General features: G+C 40.0%; 1 protein-coding gene across 1 annotated transcript in view; it reads left to right on the top strand.

The window, feature by feature from the left end:
• The window catches only part of AIG1 (androgen-induced 1), a 381,775-nt gene that overhangs the window by 68,919 nt on the left and 293,358 nt on the right, over positions 1 to 19,498 (top strand). The window contains exon 2 of the mRNA XM_006891683.1: positions 9,329 to 9,484. Within this exon, the coding sequence (XP_006891745.1) occupies positions 9,329 to 9,484 (156 nt within the window). The remainder of the gene's footprint in view (positions 1 to 9,328; positions 9,485 to 19,498) is intronic.

Raw genomic sequence — 19,498 nt, 5'->3', positions numbered from 1 at the left:
GATGTCCTTCTCTAAGGACCGCTCTCTCCTCACAACATGTCCAAAGTATGTTAGACAGAGCCTCAGAATCCTTGTCTCCAAGGAGCCACCCGGTTTAACCCTTTCCAGGACAAATCTGTTTGTTTTGGGTATTGTTGGTTATCACACAGTATAAGCATAAAGAATATTTTTTATTATTTTCTTTAGGTGCCTTATCAGTTAACTCTACTAGGAAATATTAGAAAAATTAATATGGTAGTGAGAACTAACACAGAAGAGTAAAGACTTATCAGAAGCTTTTCCCTGGAAGATACTGTTTTAGAATAGAAGTCAGCATTTAGATTAGAGACCTGTTTCCATAACTATTTTAACCATTCAGTTCACTGCCAAGTACTTATTTGTAATGCATAGGCATAGCTTTTATGTAGACACAATGTTAGGCCAAAATCAATGCATTCATAAATATTTAAAATAGCAGCTTCTAAGGATAGCAGGAGAGATAGTTCTGTAATTTGCTTTATTAACACAATTTCTCTTGCAAGTATATGCTCTTAATACATAGAACTTTTTATATGCAGATTGTGTACAAGTGGTGTGAGTGTGACTCATAGCAACCCTTGGAACAATAGGTCTGAATCTCATGCTATCCTGTGCCATCCTAAAAATCTTTGACCCTTGTAAGCCATTGCTGCATTTGCGGTGTCAATCCACCTAGTTAAGAGTCTTCCTCTCCTTTGCTATCCCTCCACCTTTCCAGGCATGATGTTCCAACTATTCAAGGCTGTTTGCAGCTGGTGTTTTAGCCATTAATTTTCGGCCTCATTCCAATTTTAATCAAAGTCCTTTTTTTCAGTAGATTTATTAGTTTTGAAATGTATCTTGATATTTAATGAATTCTTATTCTGGTGTTTTACAGAGGTAAATCACCATAAGTAAAAATTGGGTGGGCTCTAATACATTGTATAATGTGAGAAATTCCATATGTGTTCCAGAATATGTGTGGGTTATTAAAGATTAAACATCTCTTATCTAGCTGTTGTGTTTTCTCATCATCATTATTGTGCTCAAGTCTGCATACAGTTTATTTAGCAAATATTGCTAAGCATATTGCTAAGTTCAAAGTCAGACTCATGGAAGCAGGTAGGATATAATCATTGAATGTAGAATAAACGGCATTTCTGCATTGATAGTTTACTGAGTGCTTTGTACATAGCAATTAATCAATAAATATTTGTTAAGCAAATTGATGACGTGTATAATCCAGAGTTCAAAAAGAATTCACTCTAATATTAATAGTTTCAAAAAAACCTTTAAGCCTATACAATTCTTGAGTAACTCAGAGTATCAGTGTAAGTCCCACTGAGTAGCTAGCAAAGTGCAGTCAGAATCCCCAGAGGGAATTTTTAATCGTTATTTGATCTCTGTTCTTTCCAGAATAGAATCTCTGGAACGATCCCTCTGTACTCTTATCAGGCTGCTGATGGAACACTGTCTGACTGTACCCATTACTTGGTGAAGCGTATCCAAATGCCTCCTTTCGATGACTTCTTACTAATTGTATATGGAAAATGATTATGTGATATTGTAATGAATTTGGTTGACGAGCCCTCCTCCCCAAAGCTGCCTATTTAAGTGCATTATTTCTGACCAAACCCCTTATTTTTCTTTTCTTTCTTGCTTCTTATTCCCCCTCTGTCTGGATTGCCTGCCAGTGGCGACTTATGGCTTCCTCCATCGATTTTCAGTAATGAGTTAGAGCAGTATGAGGTAAATAGCTGTGCACGTGGGCATGGGTCCTAAATCACATTCTGAAACCACAGACTTGATGAGGCAGCCAGTCCATCTCCTCAAAAATGTTTGTGGTGAAGGATCCTTGAAAGGGCTTGAGCTTTAAAGCATATCATGTAAGTGAGAGATTTGGGGGCGGGGGGAGGGATAGAGTTACAGGCCTTAGAGTGAGAAATCCATATTTGCTTGTCTGTGTCCACTCCCACCCGCAGCAGTGGAAGCACATAATTCACCACGTGGTGCATCTGATGTGCATTGTCTTGGTGGATCAGGGAGGCACAGTGAGCCTGTGGCACTTGTAAATGCATTGATTTCTCTACAGAGTAGCATTCGAACATGTAACTGATCTTGGGCCCCTGTGCTGGAGAATTGCTCCATGATGCTCAGATGGCCCTGGCAGGCAAGACCCTGGAAGCAAATACAGAGGCTCTCCTAGCAGGGTTCATTCGTCTGGCTTCATATCTGAGTCACTGTCTCATGGTGCTGAAAAGACCTTTGACATCCTCTCTTAATCGTGATAATAGGCAGAGAAAGAAAGAGTTATGTCCTGTTGAAAATATTTGTGGAATGGAGGGAAATCCTTGAAAACAGTTTTATGACATTGCTGTTTGACTGCTCCATGGCCTTTCCACATGTTATTTAACTCCTCCAGCCACATCCACTCTTTACTGAACACAGGCATTGCTGTAGGTTGCTTTCCAGCAAGAAATGCACAGAAAACTTTAGGAACGGAAAATAAAATCACTTTGACGCTCTCAGTATCACGTGATATGTGACTGTGGATGAGATACAGGAAGTCCTCCAGCACATCCCATTTATAAATGTGTCAGTTACCTTTCTACATAGGAGAATGGCATACGCATGCTCAGGTGTTTATATATATATTGTTCAGCCTCCCAGTGGCCCACTGCACAACACAATGCAACCCTGGCTCTCCTGCACCATCCTCACAACCTCTGCCATGCTTACGCCCCTTGTTGCAATCACTGTGCCATTGCTTTTCATGGAGAGTTTACCTCTCTCCTGACCCTCCGCTTTCCCAAGCATGATGCCCTTCTCCAGGGACTTACCCCTCCTGACAACATGCCTGAAGTACGTGAGACAAAATCTTACCGGCTGTGTTTCTAAGGAACACTCTGGCTGCACTTCCAGGACAAATTGATCTCTTCTTTATACATTTAGGTTCATATATGTACATATGTACATGTTATGGTTGTGTGCCATGCAGTCAGAACTGACCCATAGCTGACCCTCCAGCAGGTTTTCAGAGGCAGTTTAATTGCACCAGAGGAGATTGCCTATCCTTCTCCCGGGGAGCAGCTGGTGCATTTGAACTGCGTGACTTTGGGATTGTAGTGAACTATCTTACTACTAGGCCGCCAGAGCTCTATATATGTATACATATGTAACAAATAAATAAAGATATATTTATTCATATGTATATGTGGTACTAGGGATATTGTAGCTAATGTTAGATGCATTTTAGCTGAAAGCAGGGAATACCAGAGGAATGTATATATGCGTTTCATTGACTATGCAAAGGCATTTGTCTGTGTGGATCGTAACAAACTGTGGCTCACTCTGAGAAGAATGGGAATCCCAGAACACTTGATTGTGCTAATGAGAAACCTCTTCTGGGACCAAGAGGCAGTCGTCAGAACAGAGCAAGGAAACACTGCATGGTTCAGAATTGGGAAGGGCATACACCAGGGATGTGTCCTGTCTCAATACCTTTTCAACCTGTATGCAGAGCAGATTATCCAGGAGGCTGGGCTCTCTAAGGAGAAATGTGGGGCCAAGATTGGTGGAAGGTCTGTCAACAATCTGTGATATGCAAATGATGTAACCCTGCTTGCTGAAACTGAGGAGGACCTGAAGCACTTGTTGCAGAGGGTCAAGGACGGCAGGCTCCAATATGGATTGAGGCTCAGTGTCAAGAAGACAAAGATTCTCACCACTGGGCCATTTGGCAGCATCAGGATGGATGGTGAAGAGACTGAGATTGTTCATAGCTTTAGTTTGCTTGGCTCCACGGTCAACACTCTTGGCACCAGTAGTCAGGAAATTAAAAGATGTATTGCCATGGGAAAGTCTGCTGTTAGGGACCTCTCCAAAGTACTGAAGAGCCATGGTGTCTCTCTGGAGACTATGATGTGCCTGATACAGGCCATGGTCTTTGCTATCACTTGTTATGCATCAGAGAGTTGGACAGTAACTAAGGAGGATAGAAGGAGAATTGATGCCTTTGAGCTGTGGTGCTGGAGAAGAGTGTTGGGGGTACCATGGACTGCTAGGAAAACAAACAGATTCATCCTGGAAAGGGTCAAACCAGGTGACTTTTTGGAGGCAAGGATTCTGAGGCTCCATCTAACATACTTTGGACATGTTGTAAGGAGGGACCAGTCCTTGGAGAGGAACATCATGCTTGGGAGGGTGGAGGGACAGCATAGGAGGGGAAGGCCCTCTATGAGGTGGATTGATTCAGTGGCAGGGGTAATTGGGATGGGAGTGTCAGAGACAGTGCGACTGGCACAGGACAGAGTAGAGTTTAGGGCTGTTGTACATAGGGTCGCTATGAGTCGCAGGCGACTCGACAGCACATAACAACAACAACAACATGTTGTATATGTGACTACAGATGAGATAGTCTCACACACACACACACACATACACATAAAACTTTACTTCCATGAAATACATTTGCATTTAGAATAAGTAGTACTTTCTGTTCTCTAAGGAGAAGAATTTTTTTCACATTTTTCCCTTCCTTCTTTCTCATCTCCTTTTTCAGTAGCACTCTGATCTTCATGTGTAGGATTCCATCTGCCTGCCTTCCTTCATGGCACCTGTATCTGCCTGCCTTCCCTCACGGCACTTGTATCTGCCTGCCTGCCTTCCCTAACAGCACCTGTAACTACCTGCCTTCCCTCGTAGCACCTGTAACTACCTGCCTTCCCTCATAGCATCTATATCTGCCTGCCTTCCCTCACAGCACCTGTAACTGCATGCCTTCACAACAGTCTTGCCACAGTTTTCCCACATCCCATAATCCATGTCCTTCCAGTTTCCAGCCTTACCATTAAGAGTTCTGCCTCCATATTTCCTCTGTCTATCATGTCTAGCGTTAACTTTAAAATATGCAAAGTCTTCAGGATAAACATTATGGTGTACTTTATAATCAATCTTCTGAAAGACTGACACAATCAAAACATGGAACCTCATAGATATCGGTCATTGGACATCTTATTCCAAAAAGTCTAATTAGTAAAGGCAACTATGTGGTGAACATTTTAAAATACATTCTGAATAACTATTTTGGTCTTTGCTTAATGTACTGGTTTTCCTATTTTGGTACATTCTTGGGTCTCGCCTAAAAAAAGACAACTCATAAGGCTAAAATGTAAAAGTTACAAATTACCTAAAGTAAGGACATAATATATGTAGTATAGCCTTGGTGCAATTACATTTAATTGAGGATTTTGAAAATGATTTAACAAATTGAAATAAAGTCTCCTCTGAGTGAACTATATATATATACTTTGGGGAATAAATGGTAGATATTTACTGAATTTACTCTATAGTATAAACAGAGAACTGTAATAGTTTAGTACATTGTAATAAATTACGTTAAAGGAAACAATACTATATGAGTTTAATCAATGCTACTATGTCTCAAACATACATAAATATGAATGGAATATCCATACATTGTCATCTTTGTGCAGTCAGCTGTGAGTTCCTGAAGAAGAGAGTTTAAGAGGTGGTGAGAAGACATAAAAAGACTTACACAGTAGAGAACGTTCTAGAGGAACGAACATTGGAATCATTTCAAGATATTGTGGGTGGTTTTTCAAAATTCTGATTGATTCTTCTATTGCTTACAATTGACCACTTCATTTCTAAATGTGAAACAAAATACTAGGAGCGACCAGCTTGCTAAGGATTCAAAGCCAGATGGTATATCTGTGTCCTGCTGAGTTGATGGGCTGGAAATGCCATTCTGAAGATGGCTGGCACCAAGTAATGCTTCAAAGTAATCCTATTTAAGATCATTTGTGCATCTCTGTATCACTTGCATTTTAGTGGTGGGCTTAATGAATTTTAAGTTGCAGTGGGCAGCATGGCACTCATAGTCAATAGAAAATGTGTATTTATCTATAAATAAATGAGAACCTGGTGGGGCCTTTGTATTAAAAGTCAGGTAGGCCCTGACTAAGTCTCCAGTTTGGAGGCTCATGTGTTAAACAGATTCTGGAGGGTAGGTTCTTTTGATGTAGTTGGAAGTCAGGTGTAAACTGTTTGGTTGTTTTTATTTCATTCACAATTAAGTGTAAGCTAACTGGTCCGTGGATTTAGTTAACAATCAGCTGTAGGCTGGAAGCCTCTTGCTTAAGTCAATCAGGACCTGGGGGGCAGCATGGCACTCACAGTCAATAGAAAATGTGTATTTATCTATAGATAAATGAGGACCTGGTGGGGGGCCTTTGTATTTAAAAGTCGATTAGGCCCTGGCTAATTCTCCAGTTTGGAGGCTTGTATGTGAAGCAGTTGGATTCCGGAGGGTAAGTTCTCTATATTTAGTTAAAAGTTGGGTGTAAATTGTTTGCTCTCTTTTATTTCATTCACAATTAATTGTGTGTAAGCCGATTGGTTGTCTTTTTTTTTTTCCCCCTGAATTTTATTTTATTTTTTTTATTTCAACTCTTTCATTGTTGCACACTTTCCTCCCTGTCCACCCCTCCCCGCAGTTCTCTTTTCTCTTTAACAAGTAAAAAAAAAAACCAAACAAAACTCTTTCATTGTTACACAACCCCTCCTCAGTCCACTATGCAGGTTTCATTCTGCACTCTTGTCATGACAATAATACCTAATCTTATATTCCTCCTAAACAGTTCTCTCCCTCATCATTTTCAATGCAGTGTGTATTGTTTATCCCCTCTTAGTTTCCCCCAAGCTCCAATGTCTTGATTTAGGTAACAATCAGCTGTGAGCTGGAAGCCTCTTGTTTAAGCCAATCAGTGCCTGGTGGGCAGGCCTTTGTATTTAATAGTCAGGCTTAATGTTAACTGTATTTGGAAGAACATTGTTCTTAGTGGTATAGCACTAGTCTGTCAGTTTGCTGTACTGAGATAACTTGGGTTGTTGTGATACTAACCAATGTACCACTGATGTGTCAAATGTCATCATGGTTACCCACAGAGGACAGGGTTTATTAGAGCTCCCATATTAAGATAGGCTTGGAAGCAGGATTGTAATCCACTTTTTAAACAACAGGCCTTTGAAAACTCTATGAACATTAGAAAAATGACAATCTCTATAGAACAGGGTTCAGATCTTGTGTTCATAGGGTCACTATGAGTCGTACTTGACAACACTTAATAACAGCAGTGAGATTAAACTGTCAGCTCAAATTAAACTCTAATAATAGTAGCTATAATAGAAAGTGGGCTGATAAGGTTATCAAATTGCTTTTTCAATAAACAAACAATAAAAAGTCAATCTGTGATCCAGGAAATAAATTATAGAATGTTTCATAGTTTTTAATAGATTTTTGACAACATGAGTTGAAAGCAAACCATAAATGAGAACCAGTTTCCCTTTTCTTTCTTTGGAAAGGAGAAGAAAGCAGTTTTGTGTATACGTGTTATTTCTATATGCTGACTTTGTTGAAGTCTTCCATAGCAGTTCAGGTGAAAGGTGATTGTACTGTAGAGGTTGTGAGATTATATAGTCTAATAGGGTTGTGATTAGGTACCATTGGGGTAACTATTACTCATAATGGCCCAAGTATACAATAGTCAATACCTTTCCCTATATAATTTGTAAAAATGATTAAATATTATTATTATTATTTTCACTTTAAGCAAAATATTGCTGAAGATTATCTAAAAATGGTTGGAAGAGTACATTGAAATGAAACTTAGAAGTTCAAGCTGGGTTTAAAGAGGCCCTATGTACTATCAGGGATTTCATTGCTGATGACAAATGGATCCTGGTGAAGCCAGAGAACATGAGAAGAGTATCTATCTATGCTTTATTGACTCTTCAAGGGCATTTGACCGGGTGGGTCATAAAAATAATAGGTAACATTAAGAAGAATGGGACTCCCAGAACAATTAATTGTGCTCATATGAAATCTATTGTTAGATCTTGTCTGAACAGAATAAGGGAACAATGTATGGTTTTAAATCAGAAAGGGTATATATCGGAGTTGATTCCTTTCTCCATACCTATTCAATCTGTATGCTGAACAAATTATTTGTGAAGTCAGACTCTATGAAGAAGAATGTGGTATCAGGATTTGAGGAAGACTCATCAACAACCTAGCTGATGCAGATGACAAAATCTCGCTTGCTGAAAGTGAGGAGAATCTGAAACACTTTCTGCAGAAGATCAAGGACTGCAGCCTTCAATATGAATTACATCTGAAATTTGTAATTGATGTGGGGAAGCTCTAGTGGCTTAGTGGTAAGGAGTTGTGCTATAAATCCAAAGGCACACACTTCAAATTCACCAGCTGCTTAATGGGAGAAATATAGGCAGTCTCTTATGTAATTTACAGCCTCTGAAAATCCACTGGAGGGTCAGCTATGAGTCAGTTCCAACTTGATGATATAGTAAACAAAAATGAGTAGACATTTTTTAAAGTGTTTTAATGTATTTAAGTTCTTAATACTTTGAAAAGATGTTGTTTCAAAAAATTGAAATCCTGGGAATGAGGTCATTAAGTCCAGGATTGACAAGAGAAAACTTTTTATCAGAGTCCTGATTATTTTACTCAGTTGACTTGTCTATGACTTTGAGCATTTTCCCACTTGTTTTCCTGGCAAAGGGAAGAAAAAAAATATCTAGATTTAAGGGACCAGAAAGATTTACCTTTAGCTGATATTGCCTTGTTTGAAATTGTCTTTAACAACTACACTGATCCTTTTCTTTCTATTTTGTAAATGTTTTCTAACCCCTCTGGTCAATGTAACTCAATCACATATTTTTATATAGTGTTTTAAATGAATAGTAATTTCAGTGTGATAATTGAGACCACATCATTCTATTAGACCTATTTAGGTTTATGTGCACGTAAAGAGAGAGAGAGTGTGTGTGTGTGTGTGTGTGTGTGTGTGTGTGTGTTTGCATGCTTACTGAAGGAACAAAAAGACTTGTTAAGATCAATTTTATCACATAAGATATAAAATTAGAAATGTTTTACCCGTTTTTCATTTGTGGATTTCCTGGTTGATACAAACAACCTTGCTATGTGTGTGTATTTAACATTCTCTGCTGCTGACTAAACATTGGCGATTCGAGTTCACCCAGCTTGCCTCAAAAGAAAGACTTGGTGCTTTGCTTCTAAAAACAGCCATTGGAAGCCCTGTGGTACCCAGTCCTACCTTGACACACGGAATTGACTTGACAGCAACTGTGTTGGCTTGCTTTGTAGTGTCACCCCATTCGCTGTGCTTCGAATCCTCTTCATCGTCACAGTGATGAGGCTTGTTTGCTGTCCTCAAACTCTGGCCACTTTGGGTCTTACCCACTACTAACAGCTGATCTTTCCCGCCAGGTTATCCAGGCCGTCTTTTTTGGGATCTGTGTACTGACTGACCTTTCCAGCCTTCTGACAAGAGGGAGTGGGAACCAGGAGCAAGAAAGGCAACTGAAGAAGCTCATCACTCTCCGGGACTGGATGCTGGCTGTGCTGGCCTTTCCTGTTGGGGTTGTGAGTATGATGAGGTGGGGGTGGGGGTGGGCGCTCTTAATCTCAAAAGAAAGTTATGTCTTATTTCAGACTTCTAAGGGGGAAGAATTCCCATGATAGAAGGTCTTATGTAACTGAAGTTTGGAAAGTATAATACTTGGGTCTATGCCCATTCTTGTAATTTTGAATTTATGAGAAGAAATCATACCAGCATTATCTCATACCATTTAATTTCCCCGACTGTGCCATTAGCTAATATCAGTTAAGTAAATGCCACTTAAGTTTGGGTTTAGTCTAGCTCCATTGATTCCCCCTCCCCACTGTTTTCAGTTAGAGTCCTTCTCTAGCTCAGCTTTGCTCACAAATCTGCACATAAACTATGTCTTTGAAGGGCCAAGGTCCCATGAGATGATATTGTATTTGAACCCAGTGTTTGTTATCTAGTGCTGATGGAACCCAAACACCACAAGGAAGTGGCTCTAAAGAAAGCAATTTATTTCCTCACGGTTTTTCAGGCTGAAGTCAAATCTTCGTTTCAGCCAGCTACACTCCTTCCTTTCCTTCCCTATTGGTGACCCTATTGTTTCCTTACTGTTGCTGGCCTCTCACAGTGTCTGTCTGCCTTGCTGTGTGTGTCTCTCTATGTCTATTCTAGTCTTTTTTGTAACTCAGAAGAGAATAGGGGTAGGTCTACCCAGTGTAATATATATAAAGAGAGATGATATAACAGCGTTAGCATAATAAAGGTTAAATCTCTGTTTACAGATTTACAGGTTTAGGATTTCAACATATATTTTAGAAAGACACAATTCATTCCATAACACTCAGGAACAACCACATGTATGTCTCAGATTGTGAGAGCACATAGTCTATCATCTAATTCAAATACAAACTTGTCACTCACCAGCTGGATTTTTTGAACCAAACAGGAGCCAAAGTGACCTGCATAGCACAGGCCCTAAGGTCAAAGATCCATTACAGGGAGAGTAGACCATTCTTTTTCTCTTTGAAAAGGCTGTGTCAAATTTTATTTTGTGAGGAATGTTGTCACCCAGTTTGTTGGTTGCCTGCACACAGTGTCTCTAATCACCTGTTCCCTTCAGATAGTGCCTTCTCCCATTCTAGGGGAAGATTCGTTTTCTATCCATTGTCCTTTAAAGTCCTCGTCCTCCAATGATCCATGCTTATTGTTGACAATCTAGACACAGCTTCCAAATATGCGTCCAGAGACTTTTTCAAAGTGTGAAAGAGAAAGGATGCCACTTTAAAGACAATGGTGATCTGGTGATCTGACTCAATCCAAGTTATTTTTTTTCCCTTCTGTCATTTTTATCATTATCCAACTCTCAGATGCATAGCAAGTGATCGAAAAGATCATGGCCTGAGCCCTGGTGGCCTAGAGGCAAGAAGCTGCACTGCAGTCCCAAAGGTGTGCTGTTTGAATCCACCAGATGCACCGCAGGAGAAAGAAGAGAAGCAATCTCCTCTTGTGCCCGTCAAATCTGATTTGACAGTACAAAACAACCACTACCACCACTTTAAAAAGCCCACAACACACCACACCCCCCAAACACCCCAATACAACCAACCAACCAACCAACCAAACAAACAAAAAAGCTCACGGCCTGAATCAGGCACATTTTAGTCTTTTTTAAAAATTTTATTTAAGTAACATCAGTTCATTTATTACAGTATGTCAGCATCTTCTATTTTGCTTCATTATGCATGTGAAAGCTGGGTAATGAATAAGACCAAAGACGAATACTACCTGAATTGGGTTGTGGGTGAAGAATGTTGAAGTTACCATGGACCGCCAAAAAAGAAACAAATCTGAAAAATAGTGTCAGCAAAGGACAGGAATACCCTCAGTGAAATGCTTTGACCCAATAATTGCAACAGTGTTCCATTTACTTTTCTGCTTATTCATTTTTTTACACAGTAGAGATTGTGAAGACGGCACAAACCTGAGCAGGGTTTCATTAGGTTGCCCGTAAAGGGACCTGGAAGTGGGGGCTGAGCTGAAAGACACTTTGATATGATGAGGATAACAACATGTGAGAATTAATAGGCACCCCCTGTCTCTGATTTTACTTTCTCAAATGGAATAATTACTAGATCTTAAGAACCTTGCAAGGCTCGATGAAGTATTGTAATTTGGTCGCATTCCTCTTCTCATCCCCTCCTCTTTGTTCCTTGGACAAACACGTGCTTAGATTGGAGCCATTTAGTAAATTTCTGAAATTCTGTTTTCCACAGTTTTTTTAACTTTATAATTACTTACTATTTCCTTCTTTGGAAATGACTTCTAATGTGCAAATACTTTTGCTCCGAATTGCCATCTGAGATAAAATTACCATTGGTGTGAACTGTAAAGACCTATTTTCTTCTGCATAAAGGGATTGTCTAGAAAATGACAGGCTTGTCCTCTTGTTTTGTTTATTTCTTTTACCCCTTTACTCCTTTGGAATTTCTGTAGAGAAGGAACAAGAGAGGAGTGTGGTTGCCTCTAGACATCTCGGTAAATAGAAAAGAGAAAGAGGCTTTCTGCATAGCTTCTTTTAGCTCCACGTTTTGTTTCCTGTTGCATGGTGGCAAACGCTCCGGTGGAATTCCCGCTTTCTGTGGTGAATCTTTGTGACATTGCCACCAAAGGCTCATTGCATGTGGCCTTCAGAAATTTGACTGACTTTTGAACTGTGTTTGAGATTTGAGGTGTTGTCAGCCGTCACTTTCCTTTCTGAATCTGACCCGGCACGTTCACTCCAGGATTTCTCAATGAAGTGTAGTGGTTCTTTGGTTTGCTTATTTATTTGCTTGCTTCTATTATTTTCCTACATGTTTTATTATTTTTGTGGTTTCATCTGTGTCAGAGGAGAGGAATAAAATAATGTTTGACCATTGGCCTTCCTTTATCATTGGATATCGTAGTGTCGCTTTTGGGCAGCAGGGTTGTAGACCTTCCTCTGGTGGCGAGGACTTTCGCCTTCTCAGTGTTGTGTCCCAATGCCTGCCATGCTGCCTGGCACACAGCAGCTGATAGTAGTCTTTCAATGAATAGGAGAACTTAAAGACTAATACTTAATGAGATATGCAGCCTCACTGAGTTCTTGAACTAATTTTTCCTTGTTTGGTTAATATTTCCATTTTTTAGAATTTTCCCTGCTACTATGAGTCAATTTCCTTTTTATATTTACTATAAAATTATTTTGAGGAAAAAAAAAAAGAAATGCTACTAAGTGACTTTGTCCAAAGCTCCATTTATTTCTTAGCCGAGTCATAATCAGCAAGGATATGAATTAGGCTTATTAATTTTATTAGCGTTTTGACCCAAAGTGGGAATGGGGTTTGTTGGGTTTTTTTCCCATTAAAAATGCAGTTTTGCCTTTCCTTATTATTGCTTCCCAATTTATCCTTTCCAGTGTTCTGTTTCCTCTGCTGGACTACAGACTTCCACTCCCACCCCTTTTGACCTTCTTTTGTACCCCTCAAATGCCCAGTGGGTTTCCACTGTGCTTTTATCATCATGGCTTAAGACCTTCCTTCTTAGTAAAATGCAAGCACTTCCTGGAGCACTGTCACAGAAAGAGGGATCATATCTATTGTTCTTGGAGCTCCTCGCCTGGAAGGGAGGTGCCCAGCCTAAAGGTTTCACTGTGGCAAAGGGGCAGGATTAATGCCCAGGATCCTTGGACATGCGGCATGTTTATAACTCACTCTTTGCCTTCTAGTCGGTAGCTGACCCTCCAGTTGGTTCTCTGAGCTTGTACATCACACAGGAGGAGATTGTCCATTTATGTCCTGTGGAGCAGCTGTGAGATCTGGACCACTGAAGAGGCTCAACCTTTGAGTTTTCAGTGCAGTCCCGTATGGACTGTGCCAGCAGATTTGAGTTGCTGAGCCGTGCCTGTAGGCAACTGTAATAGAAGAATGTTTATGGAGGTTGCAGATGAGTCATGATAATGTTCATAATTAAAATCTCTGACCATTTGGATGGACATAGTCAAAGGCCCTGAGGACTGTCCTCATTTCAGGAGAGCACTGAGCACACTTGAGAATCCCAGGGAGGAACACCCAGAGCCTCTACCTCAGACTCTTGGGGTCCTCAGAAATCTCCCCGCTGGGCCGCCCAGGCAGGTTCCCACACAGTTCCCCCGCTGTTTGCCGCTCTGCATTCTATCTTGATTTTTCATTTGTCAATCAGGAGGTTACTGGGAAAGTAATGCTATTTTTACTCCCTGGTACAGGACAGCAAGGCATTAGAGAGGTCAGAGAGTGGCAGCTGAATTTATCACCTCTGCTCACACTTTCCTTTAAAGAGACCTTTAACCCTGAGCTTTTCCTGACATTCATTCGCTTCTCCCTCTGTTTCTGTCTTTCTCCCTCTTACCTCAGCTGCTGCTGTGGCACCAAGAAGGGCCTCATTGGGGTTATCTAGGGATTGTCCTTTCTACATTAATGCTGCCTTCTGTAACAAGGTTAATTGAGAGTTGACAGTAATTGCTTCTGTGAGCGTGAAGCATTAAATATGATTTTGTGACCAGCAGCCCTATTGTATCTGCTCCATGGGCTCTCTGAATCTGAGGGCTATATAAAAATCAGGAAACATTTCAATCAAAGATAATTGGAGTAAAGTTTTATTTCAGCATAACCTTGAAGAAATCCCAAGAACTGCTTGTGAGTACATGTGTCATCCTGATTGGTGTCCAGTCTCTTCCATGAAAAGCTGGCCTTGATTAGTAAGGCCGGAAACCATGGCTGCTTGCGAAGCATCACAACTTCCTCTGCCGGATAAGCCACGGGAGGCTCTTTTTACCCTGCACTGCTCATTTCTGAGCCCTGTCACCCCTTTAAAAGAAGCACTATGAACCATTCTATGACGTTATGTGGTCTGGAACTACTGAAGTTTATTGGAAGCAGTTAAGCTGAGAATGTCTTTTGACACCTGAGTTTGTTCTGGCCCATATTGTTATCATAGTTAATACGGAATATTTGATCCTTTCAACAGTAACAACAGTGAACAACACCAAAAATGAGTATGAAAGTGTACATTTCAGAAACCCTCTATGGGTTTTCTATGACTACCCCACACAGACCCTTTTAATGACAAGAGCTATTATATGTGTTCCAACAACTCAAGTCCATGCATCTCTTTCATTTACTAAATCATTCTGTAATCAAGTATCATCACTCTATCAGTCTTATGTGCCTAGGTTGTGAATGAATGACTCTGGATCAGATGCTTGCCTGTTGCTGAACTGACCCCCAACCCATACCCAGTATAATGAGCCTTAACAAGAAGGGACTGGTCCGAGGAAGCCCTGGAAGTTAGAATCTGTCCTAATCCCAAAGCGCAGTGGGCATTCAGGTAACCAGGAACAAAGTGCCTTGTGCTTGTTTCAGTCTTCTGGGATTTGGTCTTCTTAGATGGTGAGTAACAAAGCTGTTTGTTAAATAACCATATCTGATGTAATCCTTTTCTTAGAAAAACTTAGTAAAGATTTTGTTAAGTACTAACCAGGGAGCTCTAGGGAGCTCTGGTGTCCTAGTTGTAAGAAGCTGTGCTACAATCCTAAAGGAACATGGTTCAAATCCATTAGCTGCTCCACAAGAGAAGGATGGGCAATCTCCTCTCTATGTGATTACTGCCTCTGAAAACCCACTGGAGGTTCAGCTATGAGTCAGTGCCAAGTCAGTAGCACACAACAACAGTACCAACCAGAGAGCTCAGCTCTGATGGCATAATCTGTAGGGAGTTGTACTACTAACTTGCCTTTCTGGAGGTTCAAATCCTCCAGCAGCTGAGGGAGAGAAACCTGAGGGCGACCTCTTCTAGTGTCATTTACAGCCTTGGAAACTCCATGGCCTCAACAGCAACGAAACAGAGAGAACCAATTTGAGAATTCTTTAAAATTACTTTTTTCCCCTTGCTTGTGATAGGAACTGAATACACCTGCTTTATTAAAAACCATGGGAAATGGAATTTGACATCTGAAATGCAAACACGTACTATCTAACGATTTTTAAAAAATGATTTCTGGAATTTTCTTTTATTGATAATGCACATTCATTTAGACAACCACATCCTCATGATTTAAAACACATTATTTCATTACTGGTTTTAAATATAGGAGATTGACTTCAAATGGAAAACAAGCATACTAATATTAATTATTAATATTAATAAGTCTGCTAATGTAACACATAGAGGAAGGGAATTTAGTTTTTCTTAATTGATCATGGATAGAATCAATATCTTTCCTTTTGTTTTAATATTAAAGGGGAAATTTTTAAAAGCACATTGTTTTCTTTAATCTGTAAATTCTGGATTTACTTTTAAATAGACTTAATATCTACTGATCCTCTATTTATTAAATTTTCACACAGGTCTCCAAAATAATTGTTTTTTTTCTTTATGTCATAGATGATGTTTTAAGTTTCTTTAAATGTTCTTTCTCCCTTTTCTTTGCCTTTGAGATTAAGGATAAAACATGTTCCAGATCAATTCTGGTTAAGTTGCTCATATGATTATCCTGCAGAGAAATGAGAAGGGCAGTGGGAATGTGGGATTATAAACTGAGTTACCTAAGAGTAAGGGTTCCTAAATGACCTCTCAACATTGATAAGAAAAATGTATCTTCTCTTCTGATTACCATAAGACTCAGCTATAATTTTCAAACCTATGTGAATAGTCTTTTTGTCAGTAATTTTTAGAAAAATTCTCAGTAACCTTTCCAAAATTGCCAGTTTTTTAAAAAGAGAACCAATAGGGAACATTATGATAGATGGAGAAAAAAACTGATGTCAATGATTTGATTTTGTCTTATGTGGATCCATAATCAACAACTTGAGTTAGTTAAGAGATGAAGAGATGTATCACACTGGGAAAGTCTACAGCTGAGGACTTCTCCTAATTACTGAGGAGTGATGATGGCAGATTGTGGACTAAGGTGTACCTGATTCAAGCCATGGTCTTTCCAGTCACTTGCTATGCACCTGAGAGCCAGACAGTGAATAAGGATGACAGAAGAATTGATGCCTTTAAACTGTGGTGTCTGTCGGAGAAGAGTGCTGCATTTCCCATGGACTGCTGAAAGAGTAAACAAATTTATCTTGGAGAGGGTGCAGTCAGTGTGTTCCTTGGAGGCAAGAAGGATAAAACCTCATCTTCAATACTTGGAGCATGTTTTAAAGAGAGCCTATTCCTTAGAGAGGGATATCTTGCTTGGGAAGGTGAAAGGTTAGTGAAAGAGAGAAAGACCCTCAACCACATGAACTGACTGCTGCAAAGGGCTCTAGTGTGTTAGAAATTGTGATGATGGCACAGTATAGGTCAGGGTTCAGATTTGTTGTACATGGGGTCCCTATGTACTCGACTCAACAGCATCTAATAACAACAGATGAAAACCAAAGCTTTCTGCCTTGATGACATTGACTTTGAACTAACTTACACTCACTCAGAGCAGTGAGCTGCTTTGATGACAAACAGCTGTTACAATATCTAAACAATTGGTTACAAGATTGGATAGTCATTCAAGTATGGCTTAAATAAGAAAGAAATGTAATAGTTTAGAAAGTAGGGAGACTATAGACTAGTAGATTAAGCATAGTATTATTCAATATTGTCTTTGAGATCAAGTGGTTTTCTATTTTGCTTCTTCTGTTTTTGAAGTTATTAGCATTCACTGTGTCAAAATTGTTTTTGAAATGGTTTTTACATTCACGTGGGATATATCCAAGGTTAATCTTTACCTATCATGGACTTGTCTCAGCTTTCTTTAACTGCAACTTCATTATGAGATTACAAGGTGTGTCTGATTCATACACGGTATTTTCAATCACCTCATGAATGCAATTGATACATAATGAATAAGGACTAGTGAGAAGAATTCATGTGTTTGTATTATGGTTATGGGGGAAATTCTGATTACAGTAAGAGCATAGATAATGAACATACTATTTTTGGACAACTCCTTTTGTTATTGTTAGATGTCATCGAATTGAGTATTACTCTTACTGACTCTCTCAACAGATCAAAATCTTGTCCTATCCTGGGCCCTTCTCAAGTCAGTTGTAATCACTGTGTTAATCCACCTCGTCAGTTTCAGGGTTTTTCTCTCCATCTGTCATAATGTTGCCTGTTGGTCCAATTGTGAGGATTTTTGCTCTTTTATTATACAGGCATAGTCCATATCGAAGGCTTAGTTTTTCTTCTTCAGTAAGTGTTTCAAGTATTCGCCAATTTTTGCTAGTTAGGTTGTGTCACCTGTGTAACATAGGTTGTTGATGAATCTTCCTCCAGCCGTGATGACACATTCTTTTTCATATAATACGCCCTTTCACAGTATTTTCTCAGCATACATTTTGAATAGGTATTGAGAAAGGATCCAGCCCTAACTTGCAGCTTTCCTGATTTTGCTCTGTGAAATAACCTCGTTTGATGTATAGGTTTTGAATGAGTACAGTTAAGTGTTCTGGGATTCTCATTCTTCTCAATGTTATCAATAATTTATTGCAATCTGCATAGTTGAATACCTTTGCATAGTAATAAAGCATACTTAGACATCTTTGTGGTTGCTGTGAAGGTGAACACTGACACTGACGAATCAAATGCCATAATGGTTACCTACGGTGGACAGTGTTTGGTGGAGCTCCCTGATTAAAACAAGCTTGGAAGCAAGAGTAGCTTCCAATTCCATAATAGCTTGCCTCCAGAAACCCTAAGAACATGGAGAAAGGTTGAAAGTCACGCACGCAAGTGTCAAGGAAGACTTTCGTACATAGTGTCGCTATGAGCCACCTACGACTTGACAACACTTAATAACAACAACAACAACAGCAAAAATCTTTGTGATATCTTTGACTTCAGTTAAGGTCCATTTGACATTGGCAGTGATTCCCCTCACTCCACAGCCACTTCTCACTCCAGCTTGCTTTTCTGGAAGTTTCTTGCCACTTTTAAATAATCTTAAGCAATACTTCACATGGAAGACGGCTCCTAGTTGCCTTTTAATGTCATTTAATTTGCTCTCACGTTGAAATGATTGAACCAACCCCTCAAAAACAACCCCACAAGCCTTCATACTCCTTATCATCTAGTCAATTCCAACTCAGAGTGATCCTCTGTTGGATTTCTGAGGTTGTAAATTACAATGCCTTTGAACTGTGGTGCTGGAGAAGAGTATTGAATATACCATGGACTGCCAAGAAAACAAACAGATTCATCCTGGAGAAGATTAAACCAGGCTGCTCCTTGGAGGCAAGGATTCTGGGGCTTCGTCTGACATACTTTGGATATGTTGTAAGAAGAGACCGGTTCTTGGAGAGGGACATCATGCTTGGGAGGGTAGAGGGACAGCGCAGGAGGGGAAGACCCTCTATGAGGTGGATTGATTCAGTGACTGGGATAATTGGGATGGGTGTGTCGGAGGCAGTGTGATTGACACAGGATAGAGCAGGTTCTAGGGCTGTTGTACATAGGGTCGCTATGAGTCGCAAGTGACTCGACGGCGCATAACAACAACAAATTATGACGGGAAGAAACTACCCATCTTTCTCCAACAGACACACGTGTGGATTCAAACCTCCCGAGACACTCAGCCTTGGGTTAGTAGAGCCCTGGCTCTGTGCTGCCACCAGCACTCTTGCCACTGCAACATGCAACAAATCCTTCAAAACAATCTCCTTGTGGAGTGTTTTACTTGGTGTCTGTGCAGTTTTTAAAGAATTGAAAAGGCTTCAAGTTTTTTCTAGCAATAAAAGGTTTAAAAAGGAACAGTTTGCACCTATTCAGACTTATGTACATGTTTGACTTAAGACACACAGAGGACTGGACCCTGCTTATAACCCATGGGCTAAACAACAAACCCCCCACACACACACATACAAAACAACAACAACAAGTCTGTCTTGAGGGAAGTGCAGTTTGAAAGCTGCTTAGGTGAGAGGGTGGTGACATTTGGCCTTACAGTCTTTAGACATGTTTAGCAGAAGAAGCCAGTTCTGGCGTCTTGCTTAGTAAAGTAGTACAAAAGAATG

Source organism: Elephantulus edwardii, unplaced genomic scaffold, assembly GCF_000299155.1.
Source record: "Elephantulus edwardii isolate Elephantulus edwardi_28Jun2011 unplaced genomic scaffold, EleEdw1.0 scaffold00102, whole genome shotgun sequence".
NCBI lineage: Eukaryota > Metazoa > Chordata > Mammalia > Macroscelidea > Macroscelididae > Elephantulus > Elephantulus edwardii.
Note: the sequence above shows the minus strand (reverse complement) of the source record. Positions and strands in the feature narration are given on the sequence as shown.